At 49.5% G+C, this 19,771-nt stretch overlaps 1 protein-coding gene across 4 annotated transcripts in view; it reads left to right on the top strand.

Annotated features, from left to right (window-relative positions):
• Window positions 1-11,981, top strand: part of PAXIP1 (PAX interacting protein 1) — a 33,232-nt gene extending 21,251 nt beyond the window's left edge. For all 4 annotated transcript variants that reach the window (XM_074315062.2, XM_074315061.2, XM_088799763.1 and 1 more), the window contains 14 exons: window positions 324-418; window positions 1,292-1,387; window positions 2,294-2,431; window positions 2,975-3,096; window positions 3,500-3,684; window positions 4,134-4,177; window positions 5,646-5,716; window positions 6,882-6,984; window positions 8,108-8,276; window positions 9,602-9,702; window positions 10,412-10,546; window positions 10,634-10,709; window positions 10,803-10,862; window positions 11,539-11,981. In XM_074315062.2, the coding sequence (XP_074171163.2) occupies window positions 324-418; window positions 1,292-1,387; window positions 2,294-2,431; window positions 2,975-3,096; window positions 3,500-3,684; window positions 4,134-4,177; window positions 5,646-5,716; window positions 6,882-6,984; window positions 8,108-8,276; window positions 9,602-9,702; window positions 10,412-10,546; window positions 10,634-10,709; window positions 10,803-10,862; window positions 11,539-11,555 (1,412 nt within the window). In that variant the 3' untranslated portion in view covers window positions 11,556-11,981. The remainder of the gene's footprint in view (window positions 1-323; window positions 419-1,291; window positions 1,388-2,293; window positions 2,432-2,974; window positions 3,097-3,499; window positions 3,685-4,133; window positions 4,178-5,645; window positions 5,717-6,881; window positions 6,985-8,107; window positions 8,277-9,601; window positions 9,703-10,411; window positions 10,547-10,633; window positions 10,710-10,802; window positions 10,863-11,538) is intronic.
• The last annotated feature ends 7,790 nt before the right edge of the window (window positions 11,982-19,771 follow it).

The following is a 19,771-nucleotide window of genomic DNA, read 5'->3' on the forward strand; positions in this document are numbered from 1 at the left end:
GAGCAGGTGTACTTACTTTGGCATTTGGGACACCGGACACTGGTGACCATAGAACGTCAGGCACCCACAAGGATTAACTCAGCATATTCCGTGCCCGGGCATGAACTATGTTGTTTCACTTTTTAATCATTTAATAGAGACAATCAAGGTAGTACATTTGTAGCACTATTCCAGAGGTGCTCGGACTAATGGTGGGCGAGGGTGATTGACTTCATAAATTCAAACTGAACTCAGCAAAATCAACTTTTTTACTTTTTGTGCACACATATTCATGGGATTAAATTTTTTTTTTTTTTTTTTTTAAATGTACAATTCTATTCTAGTTCCAGAAGACGCCTTCTTACTGGGATGTGTGTTTGCCATTGCGGATTACCCAGAGCAGATGTCTGATAAACAGCTGCTGGCCACCTGGAAAAGGGTGAGGTTGTGTGTCCAAGAAATGAACCTCTAGGTCTGAAGGTGTTCCTTTCAGAACGTTACTCCTTTGGCAGCCTTCCCTGAGATGCGTGCCTTTGTGTTTTGCACGGGTTATGGGTATTTCTATTAACATTCTCTGTGGTCTTGGGCAAATCTCCCTTCTGGGCTTCAGTTGTCTTAGCTGTGAGGGGCAAGTGTTGGACTTTCTCATTCTTAAGAGTCTTTTCAGCACTGGAATTGTAAGGGGCGCAGATTATTTGTGTGTAAATGCGAATGTGGGAGTAAGATCAGGCTTTTGGTGACTTAGAATAGGGACCATCAACTTGTATGTGCCTTAATTACTTCTGTTTCATCAAAGGGAGTGTTAGAAAATTCTAGACTCTCCAGGTTGGAAGGGGCCTCAAAGTCTGCTAGTCCAGTAGTGGAACTATAGTCCATTTAGTTATTTATTATTTTGCATGGTGGCCTTTAAGGAAAATAAAAAAAGTAAATATTTTTTTTGCAATGCCACAATTCAAAACTGAGTCAAAATTTTAAAAAAGGAAAAAAACCGTTTTTGAATTTCGACAGATGCTTGGTGCTGCATAACCACAGTCAGGATACAGCGCCCTCACCCCGAAAACCAGAATCTGTTTTTAGCAATACATTTTTTTTCCCTTTCCTTCTGGAAATTTAGATCATCGGAGCTCATTTTCATTTCATAGTGCTGGGTGGAAAAGTCTGTAAATATAACTGATCTCTGTCTTTTATACTTTGGGAAAGACACTATGTAAATGTGATGAGCCTTTTACTTGCTGTCGTGTTTGACATTATAGTTCTCCCGTTCTCCTGAGGGCTCCCAGTTGGTTATGACTCTGGTCTTGTGTGCGTCTAGATAATCCAGGTGCACGGCGGTGCTGTGGACCCCACGTTCTCGAGCCGGTGCACACACCTGCTGTGTGAGAGCCAAGTCAGTGGTATGTATGCACAGGTGAGTCACGCGGCCTTGTCTGGGCCTGGAGCAGAGCGGTCCCTGTTTAGGGACCATCATAGGACCCAGCGATTGTTGTGTTTGGGAAGGACTTGCCACCTCTAAAAAGTAGGAAAGTGGCTGCTTACACTTCTCATTGAGCTTTGGTGGGTAGACAGCTTTGTGGACTCCAGGCTTTGATGTCTGTGTAAGGAGAGAGGGAGGTTGCAGGTAGTGTCGAGGATGGGGGGGTGGGGGGTGGGGGGTCGGGTTGGTGCCTTTCCTGAAACTCAGTGTGGCACCGAGAGTGGTGGGTGCAGGCGGACCGTCCTGCTCTTGTGGGACTTTGCAGGCCTGGGAAGGCAGACAGCGCTCAGAGCTTCTGTAAGACTCCAAGGCGCCAGCTGTCTGCTCTGTGTCACGTCCTCTCACCCCCCAAACTTTCATCCCTTCTCTTAAAAATGTTCTTGTTTGTAGACAGACCCACGTTAATGGGCAAGTGCTAAGTGACCTCCAAGAAACCCCTCTTTAAGAGCATGGCCATTTCCTGGCCTGTTCGACTAAAAATGTAGAAATGGTTAATTTTAGGTGGGCAGTTCTGTTTTTCATAAGTTGTATGTGTTCCTACAGGGGAATTTTAACTTTGATGATCATAAGTGTTATTTTATGACTTAAGTGGTTTTTAAGGGTGTTACAAATGTGTTGCTTTTGTTCCCCATTGCAGGCTCTTTCTTATTTGTGTGTAGAAAGTAGCATTTTCCAGTGGGGTTAAGATGAACCTGCCACACTGGTAGTTTGATACGTTAGTAAACTGAGTGTCATGAAATTCTCTTATTTATAGTGTGGCGTTGTAGGTACACAGACTTAGCGTTTTGTACGTGCCGCTGCTGTTAGAAAGCCCCACATCGCCTGCACTTTGTTTGGTAGGCGATGCGGGAGAGGAAGAGATGTGTCACCGCGCACTGGCTCAGCATGGTCCTGAAGAAGAAGAAGGTGGTGCCACCGCACCGGGCCCTGCACTTCCCGGTGGCCTTCCCTCCGGGCGGAAAGCCGTGTTCTCAGCACGTACGTACGTAAGGCCGTGCTCGGCCCTGGTCCTCCTGAGACCCGAGTCCTGGCGCCTTCCCCGGCTTCTGACTCTGTCCCGCATGTAGTAGATTTTTAACGGATTCTTCCAAATCTGTGACACTGTTTAAAATCGTAAAATACCTCAGTATCTTGCCCCAGTAGTGGTTGCTATTGGACAGAACTTGGTCATGAGTTGGACGTTCTCCCACCCAGCTGACCTCAAAGTAGGGGTGAGCTGGGGGAATGAAGAGCTGACTGATGGGTCTGTGCTTAATCAGGTCACCTGCTAAGCTGTCTGGAGAATGTCACAGAAACACACACAGGTTCTCTCATGTTTGGTGTCTCATGTTCACCCCCCAAGCCCCACCTGTGTATGTAACACCTTAACCGTGAACATAGTTCTGCTTTTGAGGTTCTTAGGAATGTACTACCAGCCAGCCCTCATAATGCCAGAGCAGGAGTGAAATGTGTGTGCTTGCGTTGAACAGCTGGAGTGTGTACAAGAGTCGGGTTCTATCTTAGTCGCTCCTTTTTCCTTAGATTATTTCCGTGACTGGATTTGTCGACAGTGACCGAGATGACCTGAAGTTGATGGCGTACCTGGCAGGTGCCAAATACACTGGCTACCTGTGCCGCAGCAACACGGTTCTCATCTGTAAAGAGTGAGTCAGCACAGCGGCCTGGCCGTCTGCATGCTCCTAGATTCGTCAGTGGGTCACAGCTTTGTGGTGGGCCTTTGAGTGGGCCAACCACAGTCGGTTAGAAGGATGGCAGCGACCATCGTGCTAATGTCAGCAGAAATATTTATACAACATTTGATGAAACCAAATGAATTGATGATATTTGAACTAATTAAGTTAGGTCACAGAAATTAGAAGTGGGACTCGCAGAGCACATTGCTGACCCCATGCAAGCCTCGAGGGGCCACTCTCAGATTCCCTAAGATGTCCCTGCTGTTTCTGAGAAATGAGAATGTGATTTTTAGTGGCTTCTGTTGAAAGTAAAGATAAATTTAAATACTAAACAGCCCTGACATTTAATAAATGTGTTTTCTACACAACCAAGGCCGACCGGTTTAAAGTACGAGAAAGCCCGGGAGTGGAGGATCCCGTGTGTGAACGCCCAGTGGCTGGGCGACATCCTCCTCGGGGACTTCGAGGCCCTGCGGGAAATGCAGTGCCGCCGCTACTCCGTGTTCAGTCTGCCCGACCCGTTCGCCCCCGCGCAGCACCTGGTCCTGAATCTCCTCGGTGAGTGGCTCTCACCCGGGAAGACCAGCCCTCCCTCCTCGCCTCACCACCAGACTGCTGGTCCCCATGAGGACTTGAGCGGGGTCACTGTGTGGGGGACGTGGTGTGGCCCTTCGCGTCACCACCTCTTGTCATGAGTAGTTGGTTAGAGGCCAGCCTGTGTGGTTCCCAGAAATAGGTAAGGGACAGCACAGTGGGACGTGGACATCTCTGCCACCATCGGTATGACCCCATGCAGGAAGCACGCTGTAAACTGAACCGTGAGCATGGCCCCTGGAACAGCGGGCCACCTCGCCCTCAGCTGGGCTGCAGAGTCTTCTGGAACTTAATAATTACATTTATCCTTATTAAGTTGTCAGTTAGGATTACCAGCCCCAGAAGAGGTTTTTACAAAAAGGCCTTTCTGTTTAAACAACACATTGTGAAAATGACATTTCTTCTCTCTTTAGATGCTTGGAGAGTTCCATTGAAAGTGTCGGCAGAATTGTTGATGGTATGTCAAGTTAACACCTCACTTTTGCTGTTACTATGTTATCAAAGTGCAGTCGGGGTATATTTGTTTCTGTAAATTCAGAATTCTTTTAGGAGTTTGTCAACATGACAAACGAAGGCTGTACCTTCTCACCTGTCCTAACATGTTTATTATTCCCTGGGTCTGTTGTTTTCTCCCAATGCAGGGGTGTCCAGGTGACGCCTAAGCCTGTGTCCTGGTGATTGGTGACGGGACACACCCGACCTTCCCGCGCTCAGGACCACACGGTCACACGCACATTCTCTCCTCGCTTAAACTGCCTGTTAGTTACGATCTTGCTGAAACCTGACTGGCTCTGGCATACCAGCAGAAAACGTTCTCCAGTTCATTTGGATGCAAGAAATGTTAGAGTTGCTTTTAAGATGAAGCTGGGACGTGGGCCTCTGCATGCCCCTCCCAAACTCTGCGGCTTGTATTCTGAAATCTGTTAGGGCTCCCGGCATCGCTGTGGCTTCTATCAGTAATTAGGGGCTGAAAAAGGCGGCTGCCTGCCCCCTTTCAACCCCATGGTTTGTTTCTGTTATTGCTAACAGTGACTGGTCGTTTGGAAACTGAAGTCTGAAAGCTGGAGGCAGAAGTTGAGGGTTCTTTTCTTGTAAAGGTGATAGTAAGAGAAAGTCTAAACCTTCCTGCAAATTATTGTAAAGTGTGTGTCTCCGTTTCTGAAAGGGCTGATGGATTTTGGACAGTTGCATCAGATACGCGTGTATTTATTTTGGTTGCTTAGACACAGCAGCAGTATTTAGAAAATGTGGGTTGTAATTAAAATACATAGTATTGAAGGGTAGTTGCTTCAAATAGTAAAACCTAAACAAAGAAAACGTCCTTCTGGAAGAATCCCTACGCTTAAGATGTGAAGAAGGGGTGAGAGGGGCGCAGCAGTGGCTGCCTGTGTGGACACCCTGTGGGTCCGGGACCGCCTTCCCCTTCTCCTGCTTCACCGGTGCTGCTGGGTCGGACCCAGCTGGTTCCCGGCCCATGGTGTCTGGGATGGCCTGCAGCCTTCAGCGGCGCTGCGGATCTGATATCATGTGATACCTTTTGTGAACTCTGAGAGTGAAATTTCTGTTTTGGGAAGAGCCTCTTTTTGGGGTTTGTCATTGCTATATTTTCCAAATTCCAAATTGTGATGCGAGACGAAATCGTTGAAATGAAAACTGGAACGTTCTCAGACGTTAGGGGCTGTGGACGTTTGTAATGGGAAGTGATAGGACTGGGTGAATAAAAAGGATAGGCCGAGAAGCCACCCGAGGTTCCCTGAGGGTCACCTGCTCCAGGCTCGCTGCGTCCTCGTTCTCTCCAGGCTGGTTTTGATGGGGCCGAAGCGCGATTCTGCAGAGGATGAGATAGTTTGGTTATTTGACCTGTAAATCTCTTGGAAAGCACTGCACTGCTTGGGAGACTGATTCAAATAACATTTTCATTCCAGGCTGTGAGACCAACCCCCAAACTGAAGCAGAATGAAGTAACCAATATCCAGCCTTCTTCCAAAAGGGCCAGGTATGACTCTTCACCTCACCTTGTAAGTTATCTTTCCAGGTCTGTTTAGGTAATGGTGACAGTTGGGAAAGTTTCTAAAATTTTTCTACAGTAAATAGGATTTAAAAGGATCTGCTATTACTTCACAACTTGACCGTGATGTTGCTCATTTTATGGCTGGTGATAAATGGGTGTTTTTTTTCTTTCTTTCTTATTGAAAAAAACCGAACAGTTGACTCTTTTTCTTTAAGTAAAGCCTTGCCAGCCGCCCAGTGTGTAAAGCATCAGCTGCTGTGGTGGGCGGGCCTGCCGTGGGCGCCGTGGGCTGCGCGTGGGTGGCAGGTGGCAGTGACACACGTGCGTGGCCAGGGCGAGGCAGGAGTGAAGGCACAGCCAGCGCAGGGGCCACCAGGCAGCTCATGCTCCCTTCGCGAGTCTGCAGAGGCTGCACACGCTGTGCCGTGGCCGCTTCCCTGCCGGCCTGTCTGCAGGCAGCGTTCTTTGTCTCTTCTCTGCCCTGCTCCTCAGCTTCCCCTCTTTCTGTCCTCACATCCAGTCAATGTGTAAATCATTGTTTTTCAGTAAAATCTGAATTATGTGATTATATTTTAAGACGGTCATCGAAATGTTACAAGTAAACTTAATTTTTTTTTTTCTTTACCTAGACTTTCTGAATTAAATAGACGCTTAAAATAGGATTTGAATAATTTAAGGAAATTAGAGACTGAGCTTTAATGTAACGTGTGTTCCTGAGTGAGACACCGTTCGTGGGCACTGGAGTGGGAGGCGGGTGGACAGAAGGCAGAGGCTGGAGGGCGTAGCCTGGGGGACGTGGCCTCTCACCCCACTAGCAAAGGTGCAGTGGGGAGACCAGCGACAAGGAGAAGACCAGCTTGGACGTTTGCCTTTTTAAAGCTGATTTAAAAAGTCTTTTAAGTGAGGGGTTTGACGCGGAAGAGGAGGCAGTTCCTCAGCCCCAGGTCGTCACCCCTTCCTGTGGCGCCAGGACAGTCTTCAGGGCGGACTTGGTGTCGGGGGCGTGAAAGGAAGACGGGGAACTCACCGCTTTGCTCCTCAGGAAAAACCCACACTCATGGAAGCTGTTAAACCCCTCGTCTTCTACAGAACATTTTAATTTCAAGTACATAATAAAATCGTCATCCTGTTTTGTCTATTTATTTTACAGAATTGAAGATATACCACCGCCCACTAAAAAGTTAACACCAGAACTGACCCCGTCCGTGCTTTTCACTGGATTTGAGCCTGTCCAAGTTCAGCAGTTTGTCAAGGTGACATTTTATTCTGCTTCGTATAGGATTTGAGCAGTGTTCCTTTCTGCATCTGTTGGCTTTACACTAGCAGTTTATTGAAGTAGCATTTAGCAGGGAGCTCTTATTGTAACAGTCTGTAGTGTATGTTTGTAAAGCATTTGTAGTACACGCAGTCTCGCCGAATGGCTGCTGGCTCCCTGCCTTGTCCCAAGCCATTTCCTACTCAGGGACTTGCTTTCTCTTGGTAGAAAGTAGGAGTCAGGTCAGCAGACCAAGAGCCATGTGTGTAATTGCGTGGACGTTTGCAAGGCTGCTCGAATGTCACGTTCACAGCCAAGTGCAGGGTGAAAGGCTCACTCTGCCTCCCCAGGCCTGACGAGACCAGTCCATCCAGGTGACTTTTCCTGGCCGGGTTGGCCCAGGGTGAGTTGTGGGTTTGTGGATTTACATAACTAGTGGGAACGAGATTTTAAATACAGTTTTTGAAATAGCAGCATGAGGAGTTGTGGGATTTTATTTTATTTCTTTTTTTTGGGGGGGGGGGGTCTGGTTAAGAGTGACCTATTAAGTGATACAGGAGGTTAAGCTGACCTGTGTCATGTCAACTTGTAATTTTTTTAAGGACCAGAAACAGTCATAAAGGCTATTATAAATTTAGAATAATTTTATTTTTTCACCTGTAAAATTCAGTCTAGCTATTGAGATCATTTTTTTATATGTTCATGTCTTCTTGGTCAGTTTTCATACCATCATTTTTTAAAATGGAGACAGTGTGTTAAGTGGGCCTCATTAGCACATTTTTCAGCGTGGAAAGTCTGGGCGTGGGTACCTCTCACCACAAAATGAACTGCACAGCCCTCCAGGCGTCTCACTTGTTGGGCTGTTACTGGTGCCCAATGGAGAATTGTGTTTAATCTTGGTTTGTGTGGCACTGACTACGGAAATGTACGTTGTAAGTCCTGCTTTTCACTGTCCTCCTGCCGTGCTGTAGTTTGGTTTGGTTGGTCTCACCACTTGTGCCATTTTCCGTGGCTGAGAACTCTGTTCCTAAGCCTTGTCTCAGCCACGTCCCCTCTGCAGTGGCTGTTGCGTGGCTCTGGCGGCATCGCTCTCACCTGTCACCTGTGCTCCTCACCTTCAGAAGCTCTACGTCCTTGGTGGGGAGATCGCTGAGTCGGCGCAGAAGTGCACACACCTCGTCGCCAGCAAGGTGACACGTACAGTGAAGTTCCTGACGGCCGTCTCGGTGGTGCAGCACATCGTGACTCCAGAGTGGCTGGAAGAGAGCTTCAAGTGCCAGAAGTTCGTTGGTGAGTGGCTTCGGGGCCTCAGCTTCTCATGCCGCGTGAGCGTGAAAACTTTGTCTTGAGTTGCTCTCCGTGTTATCCCAACTCACCTCTTACCGTTTTTTCATTGTGAATTTCTCTATCAGAAACACCAACTCATTCTGGGTCATCCCTCACCAGTTTTCAGAAGGCATATCAGCCTAAATTTTTGCCCCAGAAATTTACATTTCCAATACATTACTTCCTGTGTGACAGTACTTTTTTGTCGTTTTTTAATTCATCATTTCCTATTCCTCCAATTTTTAGACTTTCTTCTTCCACCTAAGTCAACATAACTGCCTTGTTTCTCTCCTGACTGGCTGATCGATTGACTTTGTATTTCTAGCAGTTGTTGAACTTCAGCGTTTCTTTGTGATATGATTGCTGTTGCTCAGGGGAAAGCAAACTGGCCCATGAGCTAAGGATGGTTTTTACCTTTTTAAAGCATCATTTCAAAAGAATAAGGAGGCTACGCACCAGAAACAAAATGTGGCCCCTAAGTCCTAAAATTTGTGTCATCTGGTCGACCCCAGTTTACCAACCTCTACGCTAGACTCTTCCTCATTCTGTGCTTTTGATGAGTGTGTAATCAGGTTTCAGCTCTCTGTATGATGTTGTTTGGTGCTTGTGGAATGAAGAAGAAAAGCTTTTCTGAATATGAGACATATTCATAAGAAGGTTAAGATATTCCATTATCTGTAACTTTTGAGAAATTTGATACTAAAGTGTTATTTTTACTTTGAAAACTCTGAAAAATCAGTCAATTAAAACTTCTCAGAAGTCTTCAAAGTTTGGTAAAACTATACTTTATAAATTGCTACGTACTTTCATATACTTAAAAGGAATATGTTTTTGGTAAACCTATAAAATTTAACTAATTCATTATCAGCTAATTGAGTGTAATGCCCCTCTGGTCGTGTGGTCACTTCACGTACACACTGTCACTCCAGGACTGGAGTTCGTAACCGGGGGTCTGGGCTGGGAGAGTGAACTCCCTGAGGAGTGTGTGGGCTCGTGCTTGAGGGTACGGATGGGAGGTGCATTGACGAGAGAGGGCCCCCAGCTTTCAGTGCGTGCTTTTCAAGCGTGTATCGCCTCAAAGGGTTAAGAAACCGTGATGTGGGAGAAAGGATGTCTGCCTGTCTGTTTTCAGGGGCAAGTAAGTGAACTATAGTAGGGCAGACTTAAACATTCACAGGTTTGACAGGTAACGGTGAGTCATGAGTAGGATGTGCCTGAGGAGCTGGGAGCGCCCTGGGGTGCATGTCGTGTGCCTGCCCTTTCACACCCTGTGCTGTTCTGTTTTCCAGACGAGCAGAATTACCTTCTCCGAGACGCAGAGGCTGAGGTGCTTTTCTCTTTCAGTCTGGAAGAGTCCTTGAAAAGGGCCCACGTTTCTCCGCTCTTTAAGGTATGTCTCAAAGGAAAGACTGATACGTCGCGTAGATGTCACAGTTCATACAGCTGAAGGTGACAGTGACGTGAGGAAAGCACGTGTGTTGCGTGGCTGGTCCTCCTGGATGTGTTCCAGGAAGTCTCCACCAGGGCAGGGCTGTGCCTGCAGAGCGCTGGTCTTCCTGTAACTGGGAAGAATTGATGCAAAGCTAAATACGTCAGCCTATTAGAGACGGGCCTTATAACCTACCTGGGTGTTTATGAATAGTTTAAGCAGTAGGAGACTTTAAGTTGATTTTTTTGCTTTTAACAAATATTACATAATACTATTGTCATTAAATGTCTCATTAGCTGGAGAATGGAGATGGTTCTTGGAAAAAAATCTTAATTAGATGTGTGCCTAAATAATTCAGGACTGAGGATTTTAAAATATTTGTTAAATACTTAGAACAACTTGGAAACTTGATGTCAAAGAGTGGATGAGATCATCAGTAAAGACAATGTCTAGTTACTTGTGTTATTCGTAGGTCATACCTGTCATGTGCAAGTGCTTTTCCCCGGGCTTCCCCGAGGCCCACGCAGGCTGGGGGTTGGTGGGGGATGGTACCTAGTAGCTTTAGGAACTTAAACATTTTGTCAAAGCTCTCAGGGCAGAATTTATGAAAAACTACGTACTGTAAAAAGTCAAAGCATTTTAAAACCCGGTCCACATGATTTATTTTTAGGCAAAATATTTTTACATCACCCCTGGAATTTGCCCAAGTCTCTCGACTATGAAAGCGATTGTGGAGTGTGCAGGGGGGAAGGTGTTATCGAAGCAGCCGTCCTTCCGGAAACTCATGGAGCATAAGCAGAACAAGGTGCGTGGCAGGGAGAGAGGTGGGGGGCTCAGTGGCGTCGTTACGAGTCTTTGCTCGGTCACCGGTAACTCATTTTCTTCTCCTTAGAGTCTGTCAGAAATCATTTTGATATCCTGTGAGAATGACCTCCACTTATGCCGCGAGTACTTTGCCCGAGGAATAGGTACGGGGCGGGGAGGGGGGGCTGCCGTCGCGTCTCTGCGCGTGCACACAGCAGCACACGGCGTCATGCTAAGTTCTGTTGTCGCCTTTTCAGATGTTCACAACGCCGAGTTTGTCCTGACCGGAGTGCTTACACAGACGCTGGACTACGAGTCATATCCTTTCGGAAAGGTGCTCGCTGCAGAGCCCTGTGGTTAGCCGTGGGGAGCCCGGGCTGGAGGGATGGGATGGGAGACCCTTCGCACCTTTGCAGATACCCTGCCATACGTCTTGTTCTCGCATCTTTTCCAGACTTCTACCATCTACCGCCATTCATATTAATATTTGTGAAGGTCTGCTCAGTGCAGCCTTCACCTGCGGAAGGTAGAATTGCTCTGAAAGTTTTGTGGGCATCTCAGGGGCCTAACTCATGCCTCTAGCCTGGAAGTAGCTGGCTGGACTGTGCCCCAGTGGGTGGTGTCGTTTCTGGGGCTGGCAGTGTCCTGGAAGAGGCAGGCGGGTCCGTTTTCTGTGGTGGGGCTTTGGGGTATCAGCCTGTGGGGGGTGCTTGGTGCACGTCAGCTGAAAGAAGGGTCAGCTGTGACCAGGTCTCAGCCCTGGCCACAGTGGGTCACCTGGTGGGTGGCTTTACTGAGCATGAGTGCTGGGCCCGCCAGCAGAGTGCGGTGGAGCCCTGCGCAGGCTGCGTCCGCTCCCTGTGGTGGGGACGTGCTGCAGGACCGGGCGGTGGGTGAGAAAAGCCCTGAGGCTTCTTACTGAGGGCGTTCGGGCTCCGCCTTGGAGGTTTCTGTTTCACATTGTCCTTGAAGGTTGTTTTCCTCAGCAAGCTACATATAAATTTAACTGATGCGTCCTGCGTTTCGCCTGGAGTGCGGTCGGCTGTGGCCGTGGCCGTGGAGGCCGGGATCCCTCCCACACCCTTGTTTTCCAGCTGCTTTCTTAGGGGACAAGCGTTTTAAAGCAGGAGAACAGATATAATTAAATATACTGCATCTTTTTCAGGTGTGTGATTTTTATTCTGAGGAACATAAATTATGTTTTGTACTATATGACTTTGAGAGCCCACCTTAGGTTTTTTGATTCCTTTGCCAGATTTTTAAATGTTTTCACACACTGTTAATGGAACTTTAGCTACAAATGCTGTAAATAAAGACTTGCTATCTCTAAATTATGGATTTAAAGATTTGAAATGTTTTGTACTTTATTTCTTATACTCTTTTCTTTTATATTGATATCCTGCCCACATTTTAAATAAATGTACTTTTGAACTTTATTTAGAATTGGGTGATCCTTTGTTATTCCATATTTTTTGCATAATTTATGATTTACATGAAACTGGATCACATTTTAAGTAATTTCAAGGCAAAGTATTTTCTAGTAAATTTTCACCTAAAGAAATAGTTTCTGGAAGGCAGCCATTCTCTATCAATGTAATAACTAGACTTCCAAGCAGAGGTATATTCAAAATACTCAGCAGTCACGGCAACCCAGGCCCCAACCAGGTAGAACCGTTAATGCCGCAACCGTCCCCACCTGCTTCCGTTCCTGGTCTGGTTCTAATGCACTTCCTGTTGGGTCGCAGGTACCACCGTCTTTTCAGGTCAGTGACTGCTGCTGTGCTAATGCCTGTCATGTGTCATGTAAACGCTCAGTGTCTGTAAGACCAATTCTGTCAGCTGCTCAGTTGCTCTCACGTCACCGTGCTCATCAGATGCGTCCCCGAAACTCTGAATTTGCTTCCATAACATAATTTCTGAAATGTCGTCTTTGAAATATTTGTGATGTACTCGAGAGGTTACTTAATTGCACGATCGCTATGATTGAATTCTCGAACACAGGCTGGGGGAGGAGCTCACGTATTAGAAAATGTTAACCGAGCGCGAGTCTCACGTTTGGGCGTTCTCGGTGTTCAGCGCATTGTCAAGGCCACGTCACTTCAGGAGCTGGCACAGCTCCACTCAGGTGGCGCCACGTGGATGATGTCTGCCAAGAATCTGAACCATACATGTAATTTAAAAAAATGTAGTTACAGTGAAACTTTTTAAAAATAATTTTAATTGTAATTATTTAAATCAACACATCTGAAATCCTGTTTCAGCTACTAGTATTTTAAAAAATTATGGAGATAGTTTTACTTGGTTTTGGTGCTCAGTCTTTAAAATCCATTGTGTATTTTATACTTAGAGCACAACTCAGTTCTTCCAATGGTTTCATTGGACATATTTTATCTATTTATATTTCATGCCACTTACAGTTCAAAAAGTAGAATTGGATGCCCAAGTGGTTCTTAGCACAGGTGTTTTCCAGTAGTCGAATGAGTGTCAGTGTTTAAATTCAAATGAATTAATGTTCAGTAAGATTAAGAAGCCCGCCTCTCGCCTGGGAGCTGGTGGCATCTGAGGATGGGGAGCGCCCTCTGCCGGCCGACCCGGGAGGTGCAAGTGCCAGTGATGGACGTGCAGAGCCCGCCCACATGACTCAAGGACGCGACCCTGTGTCCCTGGCCACACTCCCTGGTACCGACCAGTCGCAGGAGGTGTGGTTCTGCCTGTGGGTGCTGGGCTTTGAGAGGGAGTGTGGAAGGATAGTGAGTCAGACGTGCCTCAATCCCCCAAATATTTGTAATTTAAGAAACAAATATGAGTGGTAATAGCCACACAACACGCTATTTTCTTTAAATATTGTAGCGTAGAAAAGAACAAGGCTGGCGAGATGGCTGTGCCCACAGCTGAAACCCGAGGGCTACCCGCTCTCCCAAGCGACTTAATTTTGTTGAATTAAATAAAAAGTGTGCCGTTAAGGTCTACATGTGTGGGACGCTAGCTGCCTCCTGCACACCTTCCAACAAAGCTCATCGTGCCCTCTGCCCTCTCACTCGTGGTCCAAGCCTTTTGTGTCCTTGTCACACTTCATAGCCGCGACCCCTCCCAGGTGCTGTGGCTGAGGACGTGTCCCCTGCCCTGTGCCCTGCCTTCCTCCTTCCGCCTCCCCGACGGCCTTTCCGAGCTCTGCTCACATCTGCACCCACAGTAGCACTGCAGTCACCTTCTTCCCTCGGAAATCTGAGCGAGCCTTCCACCTTCTCTGCCGGCCTCCAGGCTCTTCTCTTTCCACTCACCCTCCATGCTGTCACAAGAACAGTTTTTCTGAAATAAGGTTCTGATGGTCACATTTCTGCTGAAAAGAAGCACTCAGGTTGTGATGTTTCAAGTCTTAACCTTGTGTGTCATGCACAGCCTGCCCCTCATTCCATTGTCACAGAATTAATTCTTGCCCCTCGGGCTAGAATAACTCCCATTGCTACCTGGCGAGCCTCCCTGCCCACTAAGACCTGTAATCCTTGCCTGGTTCTTCTAGGCTTTCTTTGTAGCTTTTTCCTCTCTGGCCTTAGCCCTTTGACACTGTAATAAAGGCCTTCCAGGCATGTAGACACATCTGTAATCTGTCCGTCCACTGCTGCGATAAAGCTCAAGCAACACAAACCATGAATGGAACCTCATCAAAATGAAAAACTTGTGTGTGTCAAAGGACATAATAGAACGAAAAGGCAACCCGTAGAATAAGAGAAAATATTTGTAAATCATAGATGTGGTAAGGGGCTAATACCCAGAATATAAAGAACTACAACTCAACAACAAAAAACCTGATTGAAAAATAGGCACAGGTCTTGAATAGACATTTCTTCAAAGATGTATGCATCAATAATAAGCAGATGAAAGAACGCTCAGTATCACTAATCATTAGAGGACTACCAAACCCACCATGACATGGTCACGTCACACCCAGGAGGGCAGCTACGATCCGAAACCAGCCAACAACAACAGCAGGAGTTAGTGAAAAAATGGACAAGTTAAAACCCTTGTGTGCTTGCTGTTGGTGAGATTGTAAAGTGGTACAACCACTGTGGAAAAAAACCAAGTGTCCATCGCAGGAATATGCTGTACGCTCCCTGGAATATTACTCAGCCTTTAAAAAGGAAAGACCCACACCTGCTGCAACATGGATGAGCCCCGAGGACATTGTGCCAAGCCCAAGAAGCCAGTCACAAAAAGGACGAATACTGTGATTCCACACACACGAGGGCCGAGGGGAGTCCAATTCACAGAGACAGAAAGCAGAATGGCGGTGCCGTGGGCTGGGGACAGGGCATGGGAGTTAGTGGTTAATCCGGGCAGCGTCTCAGTTGGCAAGATGAGAGCGTCCTGGAAATGATGGTGGTGCTGCTGCAGCACAGTGTGAATGCACTCAGCGCCACGGAGCTGGCCCCTTAAACATGGCTGACGGGGTAATTTTTATGTGTATGTCATCACAATTAAAAAAAAAGAAGAAGAACACTAGTTAAGGCAGTGAGTGGGTGAGGAGGCTGGAAAGAAAGTCTGTTTTGAGTTTACTCTTTGACCTTCACTGAGCTCTAGGAAGCCAAGTGGTCAAATCCTTAACTCCACATGTAGAATTAAATTACAAGCAGATGTATCAGCGCACACGCGCGCGTGCATTTTTCTGGGGCTTCTTTTACATCTGAAAAGAGTTTGACCCAGAAAAAATTGAAGATTTACTATATATATATATATATATATATATACACACATACGTACATATATATATTTTATAATAGCTTTATTTTTACTTATTTCCCTTCTTCTGCCCTCCCCCCCCACTCCGGTTCAAACCGTTGTTTCTCAGTCTAGTTGTGTAGGACAAAGGTCCCTGGCCCCTGCTGGTGTTATGAGCCTTGCGCTCGCCTGGGCTCAGGCAGTCGGTTACCCATTGGCCGCTCACAGCAGCTCAGTGAAGCTCATGCTGGATGCTGGCCATTTATGGCAGCACTTGGCAGCCTGCAACAGACCTCGGCAGCCCTCGGCAGCCTGAGACAGCCCTTGTCAGCCCTCGGCAGCCTGCAACAGGCCTCGGCAGCCCACTGCAGCCCTCGGCAGCCTTCAACAGCCCTCGGAAGCCCACAGCAGCCCTCTGCAGCCGGCAACAGCCCTCAGAAGCCCACGGCAGCCCTCGGCAGCCTGCAACAGACCTCGGCAGCGCTTGGCAGCCTACAACAGCCCTCGGCAACCCTCGACAGCCTGCAACAGGCCTCGGCAGCCCACTGCAGCCCTCAGCAGCCTTCAACAGCCCTCGGAAGCCCACGGCAGCCCTCGGCAGCCTGCAACAGCCCTCGGCAGCCCTCGCCAAACTGGAACAGCCCTCGGCAGCCCTCGGCAGGCCTTGGCAGCCTTCAACAGCCCTCGGCAGTGCTTGGCAATCTGCAATAGCCGTCTGCAGCCCTCAGCTGCTTGCAAAAGCCCTCGGCAGCTTAGAACAGCCCTTGTCAGCCCTCGGCAGCCTTCCACAGCCCTCAGCAGCGCAAGGCAGCCCTTGGAGGCTCACGGCAGCCCTCGGCAGCCTTCAACAGCGCTCGGAAGCCCACGATAGCCCTCGGCTACCTTCCACAGCCCTCGGCAGCGCAAGGCAGCCCTCGGCAGCCTGAAACAGCCCTCGGCAGCCCTCGGCAGCCTGATACAGCCCTTGGCAGCCCTAGGCAGTGTGCAACAGCACTCGGCAGCCCACGGCAGCCTTCAACAGCCCTCGGAAGCCCACGATAGCCCTCGGCAGCCTGCAACAGTCCTTGGCAGCCCTCGGCAGCCTTCCACAGCCCTCGGCAGCGCAAGGCAGCCCTCGGAAGTCTGCAACAGCCCTTGACAGCCCACGGCAGCCCTTGGCAGCCTGAAACAGCCCTTGTCAGCCCTCGGCAGCCTGCAACAGCCCTCGGAGGCTCACGGCAGCCCTCGGCAGCCTGCAACAGCCCTCGGTAGCCTATAACAGTCCTCGGCAGCCCTAAGCAGTGTGCAACTGCCCTCGGCAGCCTTCAACAGCCCTCGGAAGCCCACGGCAGCCCTCGGCAGCCTGAGACAGCCCTTGTCAGCCCTCGGCAGCCTGCAACAGCCCTCGGCAGCCCACGGCAGCCCTCGGCAGCCTGAGACAGCCCTGTCAGCCCTCGGCAGCCTGCAACAGCCCTCGGCAGCTCCCGCCAGCACTCAGCAGCCTGCAACAGCCCTCTGCAGCCCTCGGCAGCTTGGAACAGCCCTTGGCAGCCCTCGGCAGCCTGCAACAGCCCTCGGCAGAACCCGCCAGCACTCAGCAGCCTGCAACAGCCCTCGGCAGCCCTTGGCAGCCTGAAACAGCCCTTGTCAGCCCTCAGCAGCCTGCAACAGCCCTCGGAGGCTCACGGCAGCCCTTGGCAGCCTGCAACAGCCCTCGGTAGCCTATAACAGTCCTCGGGAGCCCTAAGCAGTGTGCAACTGCCCTCAGCAGCCTTAAACAGCCCTCGGCAGCCTGAGACAGCCCTTGTCAGCCCTCGGCAGCCTGCAACAGCCCTCGGCAGAACCCGCCAGCACTCAGCAGCCTGCAACAGCCCTCGGCAGCCCTTGGCAGCCTGAAACAGCCCTTGTCAGCCCTCAGCAGCCTGCAACAGCCCTCGGAGGCTCACGGCAGCCCTTGGCAGCCTGCAACAGCCCTCGGTAGCCTATAACAGTCCTCGGGAGCCCTAAGAAGTGTGCAACTGCCCTCAGCAGCCTTAAACAGCCCTCGGCAGCCTGAGACAGCCCTTGTCAGCCCTCGGCAGCCTGCAACAGCCCTCGGCAGCCCACGGCAGCCCTCGGGAGCCTGAGACAGCCCTTGTCAGCCCTCGGCAGCCTGCAACAGTCCTCGGCAGCCTGAGACAGCCCTTGTCAGCCCTCGGCAGCCTGCTACAACCCTCAGCAGCTCATGGCAGCCCTCAGCAGCCTGAAACAGCCCTTGGCAGCCCTCGGCAGCCTGCAACAGGCCTCGGCAGCCTACGGCAGCCCTCGGCAGCCTATAACAGCCCTCGGCAGCCCTAAGCAGTGTGTAACAGCCCTCGGCAGCCTTCAACAGCCCTTGGAAGCCCACGGCAGCCCTCAGCAGCCTGCAACAGGCCTCGGCAGCTCACGGCAACCCTCGGCAGCCTGCAACAGCCCTCGGCAGCTCCCGCCAGCACTCAGCAGCCTGCAACAGCCCTTGGCAGCCCTTGGCAGCCTGGAACAGCCCTCGGCAGCCTGAAACAGCCCTTGTCACCCCCCGGCAGCCTTCAACAGCCCTCGGAAGCCCACAACAGCCCTCAGCAGCCTTCCACAGCCCTCGGCAGCGCAAGGCAGCCCTCGGCAGCCTGGAACAGCCCTCTTAGCCCTGGCAGCCCTTGGCAGCACGCAACAGCTCTTGTCAACCCTCGGCAGCCTGCAACAGCTCTCGGAAGCTCACGGCAGCCCTCAGCAGCCTGAAACAGCCCTCGGCAGCCCTCGGTAGCCTGCAAAAGACTTCGGCAGCCCTTGGCAGCCTACAACAGCTCTCCGCAGCCCTCAGCAGCCTGCAACAGCCCTCGGCAGCCCACGGCGGCCCCTGGCAGCCCTCGGCAGCCTGCAAAAGACTTTGACAGCCCTCGGCAGAACCCGCCAGCACTCAGCAGCCTGCAACAGCCCTCGGCAGCCCTTGGCAGCCTGAAACAGCCCTTGTCAGCCCTCAGCAGACTGCAGCAGCCCTCAGCAGCTCTTGGCAGCACTCTGCAGCATCCCTCGGCAGCTCACGCCAACCTCTAGCTGCTCACGGCAGCCCAGCTCCAGGGATAGTGGTTGTTCACAATCTTAGCTGTAGAGGGCGCATCTCACTGCCCATGTGGGAATCGATCCGGTGACCTCGGCGTTAGGAGCGCAGCACTCCAACACCTGAGCCACCGGGCTGGCCCATAATAACTTTATTGACGCAAGATGCTTCCCAACTGATGACAGCAGAGTTCCCAGCATCTCCCAGTGTCACTGCGAGGCTGATACGTAGCACAAAAGGCCCCTTTGCCCAACATTTCAAGTCTCTAGTTCCAGGTCAGCATCACCCTAACCAAAGAACCCATGAGCCTCAGCACATAGCCTTTAATAGTGAAGTAACTGCACAATGATCAATGTCTGTCTCTTTGGAAAACTGGGAGTACTTACAAATGCAAACATGTACCCCAAGACCCACAGATGCCAATCCAAAGTATATACCCATAAAAACAAATACATCTATGCACCAAAGACGTAATAGAGTGATCAAAGCAGCGTTACTCACAGTAGCCTAATACTGGGGGAACAGTCCAACCACAGCTAAATAAGCTGTGATAGTCTTACAATAGTAAATGGAGCAGCAATGAAAATCAACCATCGCTATGTACAAAGCCACGCATGACCTCATAGGATGTGGATTCAAGGAACGTAAACAAAAAACAGAAACACTACATGATTTCACTTAATATAAAGTCAGAAACGGGAAGGTCTGATGGGGGACGACGATGGTCGTTAATTTCTTGGCCATAATGATGGATGTGATGCTTTGGTCACACAGATGTGTTCCCTTTGTGAAAACGCACCAAACTACCATTCATGCACTTTTACACATGCATATTGTGCTTCAATAAAAAGCTTAAAACTGACAGTTGCCCCGGGGGTGGGGAGTGGAGCTGGGCGCAAAGGTGAAGGGATTAAGAAATACAAATGTCACAAGCAAAATAGTCCCAGGAATGTAAGTATAGCACAGGGAATTCAGTAAATAAAATTGGAACAACTATGTGGGGACTATTTGGGGGGATCACTGCATAAATTATATGAATCTCTAACCACTATGCTGCACACCTGAAACCAATATGAAATAATATTGACTGTTAGCTATAACTGAAAAAAATAATTAAAAAGTAGCTTTTCAAAATATTGTAGCAATAGGTAGATCCAAGAGGGTGGAGTAAACACTGCCTGCTTTCTTCCATGAACACATCAAAATTACAACTAAATTATAGAACAACCTGGAGAACCATCTGACATCTGGCTCAACAGTGTTATAACTCAGGATGTAAAGAAGACACGTGGAGCTTGAGGGGGGCGGAGACGCAGAACGGGCCCCACACCTGTGTGGCACTTGAGAACCAGGAGGGATCTCTTGGTCGCAGAGGTTCCCCCAGAGGAGTGAGGGATCCCAGCCCCACACCAACCTCCCCAGCCTGGAGCACTGGTGCCGGGAAGAGGAGCCCCCACA

The sequence above is a fragment of the Rhinolophus sinicus genome, chromosome 8 (assembly GCF_057876585.1).
Source record: "Rhinolophus sinicus isolate RSI-liver-muscle chromosome 8, RSI-T2T, whole genome shotgun sequence".
Taxonomy (NCBI): Eukaryota; Metazoa; Chordata; class Mammalia; order Chiroptera; family Rhinolophidae; genus Rhinolophus; species Rhinolophus sinicus.